At 52.0% G+C, this 17,310-nt stretch overlaps 1 protein-coding gene and 1 long non-coding RNA gene across 19 annotated transcripts in view; both read right to left on the reverse strand.

Moving 5' to 3' along the window:
* LDLRAD4 (low density lipoprotein receptor class A domain containing 4) overlaps positions 1–17,310 on the reverse strand; it is a 387,098-nt gene that overhangs the window by 161,054 nt on the left and 208,734 nt on the right. For all 18 annotated transcript variants that reach the window (XM_072823333.1, XM_072823344.1, XM_072823219.1 and 15 more), the window contains one exon: positions 16,073–16,213. Coding sequence is in view for 14 of the 18 variants with exons in the window: in XM_072823219.1 (XP_072679320.1) it covers positions 16,073–16,213 (141 nt within the window). In the remaining 4 variants the exon portion in view is untranslated. The remainder of the gene's footprint in view (positions 1–16,072; positions 16,214–17,310) is intronic.
* Positions 11,297–15,418, reverse strand: LOC140631949 (uncharacterized). The gene is made up of 2 exons (XR_012029482.1): positions 14,037–15,418; positions 11,297–13,935 (listed from the first exon to the last, which is right to left on the reverse strand). It is a non-coding gene; the product is annotated as an uncharacterized lncRNA (long non-coding RNA).

Raw genomic sequence — 17,310 nt, forward strand, 5'->3', positions numbered from 1 at the left:
CGTGAGCTGCTCCATCTCAGCGCCCCCTCCTCTATGCTGGCTCCCGCTCCCTCCAAGACTCCTGCCTGCGGTCCTCCCCCTCTCCGGACTCATGCCCTGTCCCCTTCCTCCCTCCTTCTCCTCCACTTCTCCTTCATTGCCAGAGGGCCTCACGGCGCTGCCAGGCCCTGGTGGGTGACATCACGGCAGAGAGGGAGCTTCAGGGGCTCAGGCAGGGCCACACTGGGGCTGCCCCACTGGGGCCACCCACACTGGGGCCACTCAACTGGGGCTGCCCAACTGGGGCCACCCAACTGGGGTCACCCACACTCGGGCCACCCAACTGGGGCCGCCCAACTGGGGCCATCCCACTGGGGCTGCCCACACTGAGGCCACCCAACTGGGGCTAACCAAACTGGGGCTGCCCAACTGGGGCCATCCACACTGGGGCTGCCCATACTGGGGCCACCCATACTGGGGCCGCCCATACTGGGGCCACCCAATTGGGGCCATCCACACTGGGGCCGCCCAACTGGGGCCACCCAACTGGGGCCGCCCAACTGGGGCCATCCACACTGGGGCCGCCCATACTGGGGCCACCCATACTGGGGCCGCCCAACTGGGGCCACCCAATTGGGGCCATCCACACTGGGGCTGTCCACACTGGGGCCGCCCAACTGGGGCTAACCAAACTGGGGCCACCCAAATGGGGCCATCCACACTGGGGCCGCCCAACTGGGGCCGCCCAACCGGGGCCAACCAAACTGGGGCCACCCACACTGGGGCCGCCCAACTGGGGCCACCCAACTGGGGCCACCCACACTGGGGCCACCCACACTGGGGCCACCCAACTGGGGCCATCCACACTGGGGCCACCCACACTGGGGCCACCCACACTGGGGCCATCCACACTGGGGCCGCCCAACTGGGGCCACCCAACTGGGGTCACCCACACTCGGGCCACCCAACTGGGGCCGCCCAATTGGGGCCATCCACACTGGGGCTGCCCACACTGAGGCCACCCAACTGGGGCTAACCAAACTGGGGCTGCCCAACTGGGGCCATCCACACTGGGGCCGCCCATACTGGGGCCACCCATACTGGGGCCGCCCAACTGGGGCCGCCCAATTGGGGCCATCCACACTGGGGCTGTCCACACTGGGGCCACCCAACTGGGGCTAACCAAACTGGGGCCACCCAACTGGGGCCATCCACACTGGGGCCGCCCATACTGGGGCCGCCCAACCGGGGCCACCCAACCGGGGCCATCCACACTGGGGCTGCCCACACTGGGGCCGCCCAACTGGGGCCACCCAACTGGGGCCGCCCAACTGGGGCCATCCACACTGGGGCCGCCCATACTGGGGCCACCCATACTGGGGCCGCCCAACTGGGGCCACCCAATTGGGGCCATCCACACCGGGGCTGTCCACACTGGGGCCACCCATACTGGGGCCGCCCAACTGGGGCCACCCAATTGGGGCCATCCACACTGGGGCTGTCCACACTGGGGCCGCCCAACTGGGGCTAACCAAACTGGGGCCACCCAAATGGGGCCATCCACACTGGGGCCGCCCATACTGGGGCCGCCCAAATGGGGCCGCCCAACCGGGGCCAACCAAACTGGGGCCACCCACACTGGGGCCGCCCAACTGGGGCCACCCAACTGGGGCCACCCACACTGGGGCCACCCAACTGGGGCCATCCACACTGGGACCACCCACACTGGGGCCACCCACACTGGGGCTGCCCAACTGGGGCCGCCCAACTGGGGCCGCCCACACTGGGGCCACTCAACTGGGGCCACCCACACTGGGGCCGCCCACACTGGGGCCGCCCACACTGGGGCCACTCAACTGGGGCCACCCACACTGGGGCTGCCCAACTGGGGGACACCTCCAAGCTGGGACACACTCTATCTACTCATCTGATGTGGCTCACACAGCACAGATTCCTACAATCATTACTTTATTTTATTTTATTCTTTTATTTGAGAGAAAGAACGAGAATGAGCTCAGGCAGGGGGAGGGGCTGGGGGAGAAGCAGACGCCCTGCCGAGCGCCGATTCCCAGATGCAGCGCCAGGTCACGACCTGAGCCAAAATCAGACGCTTAACCGACTGAGCCACCAGGCGCCCATCACAGCAATGAGGCCGTCTTCAAGAATTGTTGAACGGGTGCCACTCGTGCTGCGTGTGCTGGGAGCCCACCGCCTCATAACCTTCTGAGCCATGTATCTGTGTCCCCACCTCATGTGGTACATGTCAAGGTCAACTGAAGGCCACCTCTCCCATGAAGAAGGTTCCTTCCAGGGGACCCCTTCTTTATTCTTTGCTTTTCCCAGTCGCTGCCTAACCTGACAAGGTCATATGGAGCCATTAAACAGTGGGAAGAAGGCCGGCCGGGGAGGGAGGAGGCACCCATCAAGGCCCCTGCCACTGTTCCTGTGGCCTTGGGAGAGTTATCTATACCCCCAGGTCCAGGAGGAGCTCCGAGCTAGGCGAGCTCTCAGGACCTTCCTGCACACACCTGCTCTGTAGCACGGCCTTGCCCTCTTACTCCAAGTCCTTCAATGACGTCCTTCAGGATAGAGAATAAGCACGATTTGGCCTGATATCCCTGGCTTTCTAGAATCTGGCCCCAACCTGCCTTTTCCAGTAATGCTCCTTAAAAATCAGGGCTGGCCCCCACGCGAGCTGGCTCGTCATAACCATCCCTCCATGACGTCCCTCCACCCAGGCTCCCAGTTCCTCCGGCCTCTCAGGCAAATGAGAATTCTCCAGAAACTCCCATGATGAGGTCTCGTCCACATACTCTCTCTCAACAACTAACTCGCTTTCAACTTCTAAACGTCAGCCAGCCCTGGTATCTTGTTTTTTTATTTTTATTTTATTATTTTTTATTTTTTTCTGGTATCTTGTTTTTTTGGGGAGAAGCTAACTACACTGGCCATCAGTTCCTATCGTTCCCAAGTAAAAATGTCTCAACGTGAGAAGAAGCATGGAGCTGGGAGAGCATGAGGAGGTGGCTCCCAGCTTCTGGCCCCGGCTCCTGACGGCCTGGTGAGGGGGACGCCCTGGTCTGTCTGGGGAAGTGAAGACCTTCCGTCCCCTGCGGATCGATTCATATTCAAAAACCGGTGTTGTGCCAAGCTCCCTTCCTGGGGGCAGACAGCACTCAACGTCCCCATCCTCTAGGGGAACCGCGACGGTGCCTCTGAGGGACGCGTCTTCCTCGGTTTCCCTTCCGTGGAGAACCCTGGCAAGCAGTCAACACAGACTTGAGTCAAGTCACCGAGGCCCCTGCCCGGCTCGGCCATTCCTCCCAGGACGGGGGGGGGGGGGCTGCCTCCTGGCCCCAACCTGCCGCCGCTTCCAACCCGGGCACCTTGTAGGGACGCCCGGGCCTCCCCAGGGCCCAGGGGAAAGGGCCAGAGGCTTCGCTCAGCTCTCTGCTCTTCTCTTCTTTAGAAGCAAATGAAATAACGGAAGCACAGAGGCCCCGCCAGAAGGACACCGAGACACGATGGGACACCCGCAGGAGCGTGTGCCAACCCGAGAGCACGTGCCTCTTCTCCACGAGGGGGGACGATCTGTGTCTTCTGAGCCACGTCACCCCACAAAATGCCCGGAGTCTTTAAAACAGGGAGATGTGTGCTTGGTTTTCCTGAGTGAACAGAACCAAGAGGTGCTGGGCTCCAGCCGCACCTTGTGGGCGAGGTCGCCAGCGGCGCTACCGTCCCTGTCCCACCTGCTGCCTCGGTGCTGCCGACGGACGGGTGCTGTGCTGGGTGCCGAGGGGCGGCGGGTTCACGCCGTGAGTGCAAGGGCCCGCCGGGGACTGCAGGCGGGGACTCCGGGGCAGAGGCCTCCCTGGGTGGCACCACGCGCCCCGGCACCCCCGGCAGGCACCTGCGGGCAGAGCCACGGGGAGCAAGGACAGGCTCGCGGGGCTACGGCTGTGGCTCTGGACCACGGGGCTCTTCTCTCCTCGCCAGGAATTGAACACTTGGAGGGTGTCGTTCATCTCCGATCTGCCTTTTCTCCCCGGGAGGGAAGAAGCAGGAACCGTCTACCCCCCCAACCCCCGCCCTCAGAGCACAGTAGGAATGGGCGAGGGAGCGGAACAAAATTATTATCGTTAAATTTATACTGTTGGGAGTTTCTTTTTTCAAAATTAAAAGCCTCTGCCCACGTCTGGGTTGAGCGGGGCTAAAAGAGCTCGGAGCCTGGAGGGTCATCCAGAGACCACTCGCGGGGTGCGGGTGCAGGTGCCCACTTCACCCCTGCAGCTCAGGACGTGTGTTCGCAACCACGCAGAGGCTGCCCTCCCGCGCTCCCCCGCTGCGGCCCCTCGGGCAGGTCTCCTGAGCAGGTGCCTGACTGCGCCCGGGGTGCAGCCACGGAGCCGGACCGCCCGGTGGAGCGTGTTCCCCTCGGTGCCGGCCGCGCTCCCCGCAGTCTCATGCCCACAGCAGCCCCCCCACCCAAGCACATCGGGATGGTGACTTTTCACAGATAGGAATCCACCGCTTCTGTCCTGTGGGCCCCTCTCTGGGCCCCGGGGAGCCGCGGGCAGAGTGGGACCTGCTGGGGTCCAACCCGGCGGGGTGCCCGGCACTTCCCATCGCATTTCCATGGCTCGCTAGCTCAGCTGCGGACGAGGAGCCCCAGCCCTGGAGAGTTCCCAGAGACTCATCAGAAGAGAAAGCAAGCCGAGTGAGTTTCTAAAACCCTTTTTTTCTTCTTTAAAGATTTTATTTATTCATGAGAGACACAGAGAGAGGCAGACACCCAGGCAGAGGGAGAAGCAGGCTCCCTGCAGGGACCTGATGCAGGACTCGATCCCGGGACCCTGGGGTCACGCCCTGGGCCCGAGGCAGGTGCTAAGCCGCTAAGCCACCCGGCTCCCCTGTAAAACTCTCCTTAGTGAAGAGGCTAAACCCTAGAAAATGGTCGGGCAGGATGGGCAGCCTTGACCGGAGCAGGGCCCACTCCTGCACTGGCACCAGGAGCGCAGGCCGCGGGGTCCGCCCGGTGTGCGCGATGCTGGGCCGTGGCCCCTTCTGCTCTGTGCCCTCAGAGGCCCAGCTGGGCTCACAGCCCATGCGCTCCGCAGCCGAGAGCCACCTCAGCCGCACACTGGCCCCCGGCCCCCGGCCCCCGGCCCGCCCGCGGCCTCCCCGCGAGGCGGGTCCCCTGACGTCTCTCCCCCCGCACCTTGGGGTACCTAGGCTGGCACCTCGCTGCGGGCCGCAGAGGCCGGGCTGCACTCAGCCAGAGCGTCTAGACAGTATTCACGCCCCATCTGTCTGGCACGGCCGCGGGGGGCGAGCTCTATTAGGAGCGAGACCACGTCCCCCCCTCTGCCTTCGGAAGCAGGAATCTGACACCGAAAATTACTATCATTGTTGCAATTCCCAAAATAGCACCGCCAGACTTTCATTAACATCCACGCCAGACTACTAAATATTTAAAGAAGCGGCTCCGTCTCATCCGAAGCGGGCGGCCCTGCACACGGGGAAGCAGTAACAGAATCAGAATGTAAATCTAAGAGGCTGTTTTTAGCCCCGTAAATTTAGTGTCGCGGCAGGAGGAAATGGTGCCCCAGGTTTACTGGAACTTTCCTGCCGTTTGCTCTCCGCCTTTGTCTGTCTGAAAAGGGGGACCTGCCTCCGGAGCCCTGGAGGCCGCAGCAGCTGAGCACCCGCCTCAGAGGGGCGAGCGGGAGGGGTCCCCGTGGCACCTGCACCCAGGCCGCCCGGCCCAGCACCCTAGGGCTCCCCCGGGCCGCGGGCGGCGCCATCCGGGATCACGTCCATGCAAGTCTGTACCTGCTGTGTCGTGGACGCCCTTCCCGTCTCCACGCTGAACGCGGGTGGGCCCGTGGCAACCCGGCCACTGCACTGCATAGCAGCCCGCCCGGGCCCCAAATGCGACCTCCACGCCGGCCAAGGCGAAAGCCCCGCCAGAGCCCCGGCCCCCCTGCTCTGACCCCCGGGCGCCTGAGGTTCCGATCGGCAGGGCCTGGGTGCTCCAGGAAGCTGCAGGGCTCGGGGGGGGGGGGTGGCTGGGGCAGGCGTGCAGGGCCGGGGGGAACCTGGGGCAGGCGTGCGGGGCCCCCTACCTGGCACCGGGAGCAGCGCACAGTCTCTGTGCACCGGGTCCCACCAGGCCTGAGCCACACAACCCGCTACGTTCACAGGCAGCTGTGGCCCGCTCACCCTCCGGACGGGGACCAGCACAGAGGGAAGCCGCTGTCCCCAGGCCACGTCAGGGGCACCCAGCCTGCACAGAGCCGAAGAAGGGCCTAGTCAGCTACTGAGCACAGAAGCTCCACGATCCCCAACACACACACGAGGACCACGGGGTGAGTTTTCAGAATCAGTTCGAAAATCCAGGATGAAACCAAGATTATCATCATCTATACATCAGTTGACATTTGTCATATAAACCATTGCTCTTTGGACACCCCCTTCCACGGGCCTTCTGTCTGAGCTTCAGCCCCAAACTCTACAAACCTTTAAAAACTCCATGAGTAAGTAAATCCTTACCTTGTTCAAGAAATATCATGAAAACAGACGCCCAGAAGCAGAAACAGAACTGCAGCCGGAGCCCAGGTCCCTACCTGTGGCACATTCCAGCTGTGTGAGTCTGGACACATGACCTAACCTCTCTGAGCATCGTTTCCTATGAAAACTTTCTAGGGTGGTTTTGGGAGAGAAACGAGACGATGCACGTAAACAGCTGGCACTCAGTAATGTCAGCTCCCTGCCCAGCTTATCCTACTCTTGGGGCTGCAGGACTCGCCCCCCCCCCGCCCCCCATCAGAGACAGGGAGCAGCGTTTTAATACTTTATGCTTGAATGAGGGGGATAAAGCACATGGGAACCAGAAGAGGGTAAAGAGGGTCAGGGGGTCGTGTGCATTCCATTCTTTGGCATCCGGGATGAGGAATAGTTGAGGCAGGGAGGGATCTCACAGTGTCTTAGCGGCCACCTCGCAAGCCATATTCCTGCTAAGTCTACGCTGAGAGACACGGTTCTCTATGAAGGGCATGACTGAGGCAACTGGCCAGAGGTTTTTTTTTTTTTTTTAAAGATTTAATTTATTTATTCATGAGAGACAGAGAGAGAGGCAGAGACACAGACAGAGGGAGAAGCAGGATCCATGCGGGGAGCCCAACGCGGGACTCAATCCCGGGACTCCAGGATCAGGCCTTGAGCCAAAGGCAGGCGCTAAACTGCTGAGCCCCTCAGGGATCCCCAACTGGCCAGAGTTTAATGTTAACCGTATATTGGAAAATAGCACTGTCTCAACATTACATTTTCTGGCTTTGGGGAACTACGTTATGGTTATGAAACTGTCTTTTTCTTAGGAAATACACATTGAAGTCTTTTGTTTTGTTTTGTTTTTTTCACATTGAAGTCTTTTGAGATAAAGTCATGATGTCTGCAACTTACTATAAACTGGTTCAGAAAAAACTCAAATGTCAATAGGTAGAGGCAGAATGATAAAAAAAAAAAGGATAAATTGTATAGTTTTATTCCGTTTGAAAATTATTTCAAAATGAATTTTAAAGGACAGGAGAGAAACAGGGCTACAAATGAAATATTTTATTGAGCATTTACTATGTACCAGGCATTATGATAATTGCTTTGCCTGTTTTATTAAATCCTCCAAATAACCCTTTGAAAGGTAATACCGGTATTATCCTCGTCACTCTACGAGTGAGAAAAATCACAACAGGGAGAGATTAAGCAACTTGCCAAAAGGTACAAGCAGTAAGTGGTGACCCCAGGATTGGAACTCAGGACCGGGTATTATACTTTGTATCTTAAACGATTGTAGGGCTAGCCTGGGAACCTAATCACAGTTTATTTATTTATTTGTCCTAATCACAGTTTATTTTTTTAATTTAATTTTTATTTTTTATTTTTTAATAAATTTATTGTTATTGGTGTTCAATTTGCCAACATACAGAATAACACCCAGTGCTCATCCCGTCAAGTGCCCCTCTCAGTGCCCGTCACCCAGTCACCCCCACCCCCCGCCCTCCTCCCCTTCCACCACCCCTAGTTCGTTTCCCAGAGTTATGAGTCTTCATGTTCTGTCTCCCTTTCTGATATTTCCCACACATTTCTTCTCCCTTCCCTTATATTCCCTTTCACTATTATCTATATTCCCCAAGTGAATGAGAACATACAATGTTTGTCCTTCTCCGATTGACTTACTTCACTCAGCATAATACCCTCTAGTTCCATCCACGTTGAAGTAAATGGTGGGTATTTGTCATTCCTAATGGCTGAGGAATATTCCAGTGGGTGGGGGGAGGGGGTGACTGGATGGCGGGCACTGAGGGGGGCACTTGACGGGATGAGCACTGGGTGTTATTCTATATGTTGACAAATTGAACACCAATAAAAAATAAATTTATTTAAAAAAAAAAGCAGTAGAAGTCTATCATGCTATTGGTCACAGAATAAACTAACGTAGGCTTATAGTCGGGTTAGTTCGGATGTTTATGGGAACCCAATATATATTGTAATGATATACAATTTGGGGGGGATAGACGTTACTGTCATCTCTTTCTCTGTCCCATCACGCAGGCTGCCAAAACGGTATAGATATTTTCAACTCCTCAGTTCCATTAGCAGGGTGTATGGCCATGCAAACAGAAATTTATCCACATCCTCTGGTCAGACCAGAGTTTTATAAAATAATCACATTCATTCATTCATTCATTCATTCATTCATTAAGCAAACACATCCAGGGCCCATGAATCGCAGGCTATATACGCCATGTGCTATATGCTGTCTAAGCCACGCACTATTGTGGGCACCAGGGCTCCCGCAGAAACCCTTACAGTCCCTGCTCACCGAAGGTCATGCCTACAGCATGCTGCTAACAAGTAGCAGAAGAAGGACACAGGGCTCTCGATTTAATTCAATAAATACTTCTCAAGTGCCCATAACATACAGTGCATGCCATGTTAGGAGTATCAGGCCTTCCAAAGATGCCAGCACATCCGCTGCCTTCAAAGGGCTTAACGTCCATGGGAACTAGATTTGTACACGTGCAATGACCAAGCACAACAGACAGCACCTAAGGAAGGGCACCGCGGGCTGTAGGAGAAACTGTTTCTGGCTTGGGGGCGGGGGAATCAGAGGAACGGTGACTAACTTGATATAACTGGCAGGTGGGCAAAACACTTAAAAGGACACCAAATGAGAAACTTGTCTGGGGTGGAGGGAAAAAATATCATTACTTCAGCTTCAGATGCTTGGGGTTTAGGAGGCTTGGAAGGGGCCCAATGAGCAGCTGGATACATTGGTCTGGGCTGGAGATAAGAACACGGGCATGGTTTTGACGCCCATGTGGTGTCTGGTATTACCCACGCGAGGGTGAGGAGTGAGAACTGTGAACCAGGGCTGGCACCCGGGCGACAGAGGGGCTGCCAAGAGAAGTAATAGCTCGATGTGTGCAGAGACCAGTCAGGGCAGATGCTGTGACCCCCCCTCCCCCACCAAGGGAACAGAGGATTGCAGAAAGGAGATGATTAGCTTTGTCACCCGCAGAAACTAGTACAACTAGAAATGGAAAGAAGCCCACTGGACTAGGCCGTGAGCAAGTACCCCGGCAAAAGTAGCTAGGAGTTTGGTTCTCAGGGATGCTGAGGCGCCCTGCTTACGTAGAGGCCAAGCTAAGCTATGGTGCCCAAACTGAGGGCTTCTCAGAGGGAGCTGGAGAGCAGAGTACAGCCCTGAGTGCGGCAGAAGGTGGTGGGCTGAGAGGTGCAGGGCTGTCAGAAGCTCAGAGTGCAAGGGAGATAAAAGAAGGGTCAACCAAATTGAGGTGAGGGAGCAGGAATGAGGGAATGAGTTCATGAGGCTCCTGGGTGCTGGGGAATCAGACACCCTTCACTCCTGGAGTTTCACGTTCACCCCAGGCCACTGGGGATCCAGAATCTTGGAGAAGTCCTGGGAGTTGGGTCGCCCAAGTGCAGCAGAGGGGGTTTCCCCGAAGGTTCCATATATACATCAGATGTGTTTTAATTCAGCTCATAATGACACATTAAAGAAAAGCTCATCCATCCCCTATGAAGGGGAATAGGGAACTTTCTCTTTACGTGGAGACCAATCCTATATGACATGCACTATATGGTAATCGCACAGTGGATGGGGAGTTCACTCCATAGAAGCATCCCCACCAATAAATGGAGAAAAAAGTGCAGAATTAACTCACGACTATTTTGCAACCCCTCCTAATAATCATCACACAACAGAGAGACAAGCAGACAGGGTGCCTCTGGGACACCAAGAAGACAAGAGCGCCAATGAAGCCACTGTACACATGCAACCTCCAATCCTAAGTCTCCCCAAATTGACAGGAATTAGAGGGGACAGAGGAGCACATGTAGTGACTTCACGAGGAAGTGGAAGGCAAAGCCCCGAGTATGGAAATCCTACAGAACAAACCACCCAGACCCTTCCACAAAAAATCACAAGACGTTACGTAGGATCCTATAGAGTAAAAACACTCTTAGGGAGCCAATCAATCCATCACAGAGTAATATTTGGAACCTCTTTGGATTGTCGTCCAAGCAAACTGTAAACAGAACAAAACAACGTACACGTTAATAAGACAACTGAAGAAATTTGAACGCTGACAGGATATTTCATGATGGTAGTAACTGGTAATATTTACTGAAATAACTACAGGGAAATAAAAGGAAAGGCCTGGTCTTTGCGAAGCCTGGTTGTGGTTCTCTGCATGGTTATGAGCCTGGGCCCTAATATAAAATACTTGGTGTTTGCTAAATGTATTGTGGTCACCACTTCACAGTATACGTCAGTCGGGTCCTCATGCCGTATGCCTTAAACTTGCACAGTGCTCTACGTCAGTTCTATCTTAATAAAACCAAATGAATGAATGAATGAATAAACAAACATACTGGAGAGGTGGGGAGTTGGTGGCAAAGGTGAATACAGGCTAGTAAAGCTCGGTGCCTAAAGAGGACTTGAGCCGAGGTGCCAGCCCATCCCGCTGGGGGCGGCGGGGAGAGGACTGTGAGAAGAGTTGCTTTGGGAAGAAAGACACTTGACTCAGTTTTTAATATGTTGATTTTTTTTTTAAAAGATTTTATTTATTTGTTCATGAGAGGTGGAGAGAGAGACACAGGCAGAGGGAGAAGCAGGCTCCATGCAGGGACCCGACATGGGACTCGATCCCCGGTCTCCAGGATCACGCCCTGGGCCGAAGGCGGCGCTAAACCGCTGAGCCACCAGGGCTGCCCTAATATGTTGAATTTTATATCCTTTGGCAATTACCCTAAATGGCCTTGGGCCGAAAAAAATGTCCTTCTTAAAAAGTCCGGACGTTACCATCCTGGCTTAATTGGGTACAACTGTATTGGCTTTAGATCGTTGGATTTTGAGATTCGGTTTTCCGAGAGCATCTCTGGAGAAAGAAGCAACTTGCCTGCCCACTGGGGAGGGAGCCCCTGCACTCCCCACTTTCCCTCGATCCCCTCAGTTAATCGGCAATTCCACCGAAGCTGAAAATGAAAGTTGTTCTGAGTCACTGCTGGCTTCGCTTCGTTCCAAATTTGGGCTTTGCCCTTCGGGTCAGGGGCTCCAGGGCCGTGGACGCCTTAGCTGCGACTGCTTAAGGGTCATCTGCTCCGGAGGGCGCGGCTGTTCCAAGGCCACTGAGTTGTGGCTTCTGGAAGTCGGGGGAAGTCCGCTCTCCCAGACCAGGATGTGGTGTAGGAGGAGCCACTCAGCCCCGTAGTGACGGGAGGCAGAGGTCACGGCAGGTCCCGGGGCAGCGTCCCCTCGATGGCCGGTGAGCTGTGGGGCTCTCCCCGACAGCGCTGGAGACCCGCGGGCCGCCCCCTCTCTGGAGAGAGGACTTACTAGCTCTCCTCCAGGGCCCAAGCACCTTCCTGGCCCCGTCCTCCCGCCACCCCTCATCCCCCATGGGGCCCCCCTCCTCCCGGCCCTGACGGCCCCAACGCTCGAGCCTCTCGGTGCCCCCGAGCACACCCTCTCCAGAGAGCTGCTGTGACTCCTACTCCAGCCACGCCAGTTCTCTCTAACCCACTGAACCACAAAATACTCGAGCTGCTGAGCCCTCACTACCCTAGATTCATATTTATTTTCCAGCTCTCCTACTTGACTACCGCTACCTTGATAAACAGGACCCGTTTTCCTTCATCCCACACAACTCCCGGCATAACAATCAAAAGAGGCGCTGAGTAGTTTTATTTGTAAATATAATAACTTGCATAAAAATAATCTTATTTTTCTATGCAATAAATAATTTCTATATAATTCTATATAATTTGTATTTTTTAGTGCTCAGGAATACAACAGTTTGATGGAGCAGCCAAGAGAAAAGAGATGAGGAAAACTGGCAATTTAGGCTGATGGCATTTTTCCTCTTCTGTAAAAAAAAAAAAAAAAAAAGAGTGCATCCAGCAAAGTTCTTTTTCCTGTGAGGTAACCAACACCAACCAGCCTAGTCCTCCACGTCTATGCAAACCCTTTGAGGGGTTTAAAGGATCCCTTGAGGATAACAGGAAAATAAACCAGCCTCAGTCAATGGATAGCCTAACCGCAGTTAGTGAAGTAGACAAGCAGGTGAAACCACTCAGTCCAGGTTCCAAAAACATGTTTTGAAGGAAAAAGCTGCTTACAGCCACTGTAAGTGCCTCCTTTATTATTGGCATCACCGACTTCGCAGTAGCATGTTCCTCCTCACCTTGCTTTATACTACATTTTAGCAAATATCAAACGAGAGACAAATATGACCAAAACACCTGACCACGGCGCAGGCTCGCAGCCAATAATACTTCAAATTCTAGCTCATCTGGAAATCCGGAAGATTCCAGGTTGCTTTACCATAAGCACATCAAATCACAGAACACCGAATGTTTCCTACCGGTGGGAACAAAACAGATCAAGTAAATGAATCTTGTTCTTGAGTGGGCACCAGGAGAATGTACCATGTGCTTCTCTGGACTGTGACATTTTACAGACAAGAATTCCTGTAAAACTTGAAGTTCTCAAGGCGGAGAGGAAAGACAGCCTCATCATCAGAGCTGGGACTCTGTGAAGGGCGTCCGTCCGTCTGCTGTAGGGAATGCGTTGGTAGGTCCATTAAAACCTACCTTCAAATGGAGAGCCGCTAAGCCTCATTCCAATCATGAAATGGGCAAAAGACATGAACAGAAATCTCATTACGTAGCTATTAACAGGAAGTGACACATCCTTTGTTAACTCTATATTCTTGCCCAGTAGGGCAAGTAGGGTAGGGGGAGGAAAATATATTCATTATTAGATCATCTGGCGTCAACAAAGAGCAGGAAAGCTACACCCTTTCCCAAAGACTCTTGACAACAAAGAACACACCAGCAACAACCAACCCAGAGCCAAGTGTCCCAATGTGACAAGTGAGCTCTGCTCCCCCCGGTGTCTGTGAAGAACTGGGAGAAAGGTGTGCAAGAGGGGCTGCTGGCCAGGTCAGAGCAAGCTGCCCTCAGCTGAGCGGGGGACAAAGTAGGTAGGAAACATCTAGAATCCATAAAGACAAACTCACCTTTGGACACCTGAAAAATCCTGTTACATGTGAAGAGTGGCCCTGGCATTGGAGACAGAGGATACGAGCCACGACGGTCTAGCACCCCTAGAGGCGGCCGTACGATGAATAGGGATGATGATACTGATGCAATTATGCAGACTGTGCGTTTCACGTAATTATCTCACTTAAATTCGCATTGTGGCCTTACACAGCGGAGAGCTATTCCTATTTCGCAAATAAGTAAACCAAGTCTTAAAGGGGTTTAGTCACGTCCTTAAGCTGGAACTTGAACCCAAGTCAACTTGAAGCCACAGCCATGGTTTGAACCTTTGTTCTTAGGTCTCCTGGCTTTTGTCTTAATCTCGCATTTTACCTACAAGGACATGAGTTTTAGTTATATCTGAACAGGAGGGACCGACCGCTTGCCAACAGGATCTTAAGGTTCCTATTAGTTTGATAAACTTTTGTAGCTACCTGCAACGTCGAGACATTTATAGATGTCACTTCTTCACCTGGCTTGGAGCAAAATGAAAACATTCACACTGTTAAAAATGAATGAAAAGGTATTTGGAAATAGGCTTTAAAAACCAGAAAATACTATTAATGAGAAAGGAAGAGAGGCGGGAAGAAGGGAAGGGGGAGAACGGGGAGGGGAGGGAATTCAATACAATAAGAGGACTGCAGTTGAACTGTCCTAAAGTGAAGGAGAAACACCTTCAAGACACAGAGAAAATTCTGCCAAGTGCCCCAGGCTAGAGGGCCAAAGGTCTGGTCGGCCTGGTTTTCACACAGAACTCTCCAATCCCATGAAAAAGTAGCACAAAATTGTAATATTCTCTCCATAGTTTACCATGTAGTGTGTTTGCTGTTACTCAAGTCTAGACAAACAAAATGAGAAATTGCCTTTACATTGTTCTTTTCCTTCTAAGACCCACTGGCTTAAGTCTAGTTGACCTACATCAAGTGCTTAGGACTAGTAGCGAGATTCTGAGTGATTTATGACCATCCCACTTAGTCCTCACAATACCCTTTTCTATCATGTTCCATTTTGCAGATGAGCTCACAGAGCTGCCCCATTGTTAGGTGAGTGCCTGGGCCAGGATCCCAACCCAACAGGCAGACAATTCACTGTAGGGACCAGGCAAGTGGCATTATGCAGATTATTTTACGGATGACCGGGGCTACTCAATTATTGCTCCCGACCAAGATGTGGTACAAGAGCTTTGAAAACATCACCATAGACACACATGGACCAAACACCAAGAAAGCATGTCCCTAACCTTAAATTAATTGTCTTCTCAAAGTATAGATAGACAACGGTACTCTGAGAACCCTCAGTGTAAGAAAATGCAAATTGACACAATGGAAAACCTTGAAGAGAACTATTGCACCATCAAGACTCTTGGATTTAGTAAAAGCATAAACAACAGACTTAAAGCTCACTAGGCATGGTCATTTTCTGAGCTTGCCTTCGAGATAAAAATACAACAGGAACAGAGAAAACCATTCTTTCAGAGTCTCCTCCCATTTCACGTTATAGTACCAATATCTACACAGTCTGAAAGCCGTAACAAAAATTTTAAACCCGTAAATAAAAAACAAATATAACTTCTCAAAATAATGTCAGTAAAACTGGGGAAAGAAGCTGGATCCCCTCAAATGATTTCAGTTGGAAAGGAGCACGCATCCCTCCTAGACGTGCTGTTGTAAAGACGTTTTCATCCTCAACCCACTTCCCTGAGCTTCAGAAAACAAGTTTCCTAAGAGAAGTCTGGCAGTTTTTCAAAGCTGACTTCTTACTCCTTCCTCTTCATAAAAACCATGAGATCAAAACATCAGTGAACTTCAAACTCTGATTTCACCTTTTCAAGAAACGCTCAAAGCCTCCGCCTTGGGATTCACACATGTAAACACCTTAGTGAGCTTGTTTTCCATCTAGTACCAAACAGAAAAACACACGGTCAGAATCTTTTTCCAAGTCTCATATAAAACTTTTCTATTTTCTTATTTTAATTACATGATCAGTCATGAACTCTCTACATATCTTTCTTTGCTTATTTAAAATCATTTTTTAAATTATTATTTTAAATTACTCTAAAAACTTTCTACGAAACTAACACGAATACTAAACCGATACATTATTTCTTATAATCCAACCAGTGTTTCTTTTTTTTAATAATAAATTTATTTTTTATTGGTGTTCAATTTGCCAACATACAGAATAACACCCAGTGCTCATCCAACCAGTGTTTCTAAGATAAATAGGCAAAGCCTATTCTAAAACACAGCACCATGGTCCATCTCTGAAAGTAGAATGGATTTCCCACTTTTAGACACACCATCTTTCCATACCGAAAAGAAAAAAAAAAAAGCATTCCCTCTGTGAAAGCACAAAATCTCTTTTCTTAAGCCAAAATCAACACCCTCTCCATTTCCCTATGACCCCACCTCCTAATTATTTCAAAAAACAATCCAACTTAATGATACCGAGGTAAGTAGGAGGGACTTACAGTTGAAGATGCCAGGAGGTGGGTGCTCAGTCACCAAGAGGCAGTTTTCTTCATCACTGTTGTCCCCACAGTCGTTCTGTTGGTTACAGACCAGTGAACCAAGATACAAGCATTTCCCGCTGGTGCAGGTGAATTTGCACTCTGAAAAAGGACAATAGAGAGCATAAAGTAGGCGATGCAAGCTCCATGCTCTTTGGTTGGTTTCCTTTCCCTTCCCCATTTGCGTGCCATGGTAGTTTGGGAAATGGGTCTGCATGCAGATCCCCCAAAAAAACTGAACTCAGAGAGGGCTATCTATGAAATACGCATGACAGCGTCCAGGGGAGCTCTGGGCCTGCTAGACATCACTCACCCGTGGTCATTGACCCACAAAACGAGTAACATAGGTGCTTTCTTTCCACAACTTGCCCCACAAAGTCAGAGATATGGGGTTCCTATGTTGCTTGAAAACATCTGTGGCAGTTTTCTAAGCCTCCAAGAATGTGGGGAGCCTCAGAAGCAGCAGCTGGGGGTCCAGCAGAACTTGAGATCTCAAGCTTAACAAAAGGAGGCTCACATATTTTATTTCCAACTGTCACTGGATGTCGTGAAGCTCGGGGCAAAATATTTAGCCTCTCTGGTATTCATTCATCTCGTGCCTAAGAAACAGCAATTTTAATAGTAGGCGGGGGTAGCACTGATTTTATGATGTAAAACGTAGGAAAATTAGGGACACCTGGGGGCTCAGTGGTTGAGTGAGCATCTGTCTTTGGCTCAGGTCATGACCCCGGGGTCCTGGGATCGAGTCCCACATCGGGCTCCCTGCATGGAGCCTGCTTCTCCCTCTGCCTGTGTCTCTGCCTCTCTCTGTCTCTCATGAATAAATAAATAAATAAATAACATCTTTAAAAAAAAACATAGGAAAATAATGTGTGTTCTCTGTTACCTGAGAAACATGTGCCAAGGGCCATGTGAGTAACTTAAAGACTATGATGAAGCCCAGCCCAAATCTCTGTAGGCCACACTGAACATGGGATCCCTGAAATCCCTACAAACCAATATATGAAACTGGAATATATACTTTTATAAGACTTTGAAATAAATTTGCAAACTTAACACATTACTGTCAATGTAAACATTTAAGGATAATGGAAATTACACAATCATATACACACGGGCACAGAAATAGCTATGTGCGTCTTACATTAAATATCACCTCGCATTCTGACTATGAGCTTTCTCCTAGGAGCACCCACAAA

Source organism: Canis lupus, chromosome 1 (assembly GCF_048164855.1).
Source record: "Canis lupus baileyi chromosome 1, mCanLup2.hap1, whole genome shotgun sequence".
NCBI lineage: Eukaryota > Metazoa > Chordata > Mammalia > Carnivora > Canidae > Canis > Canis lupus.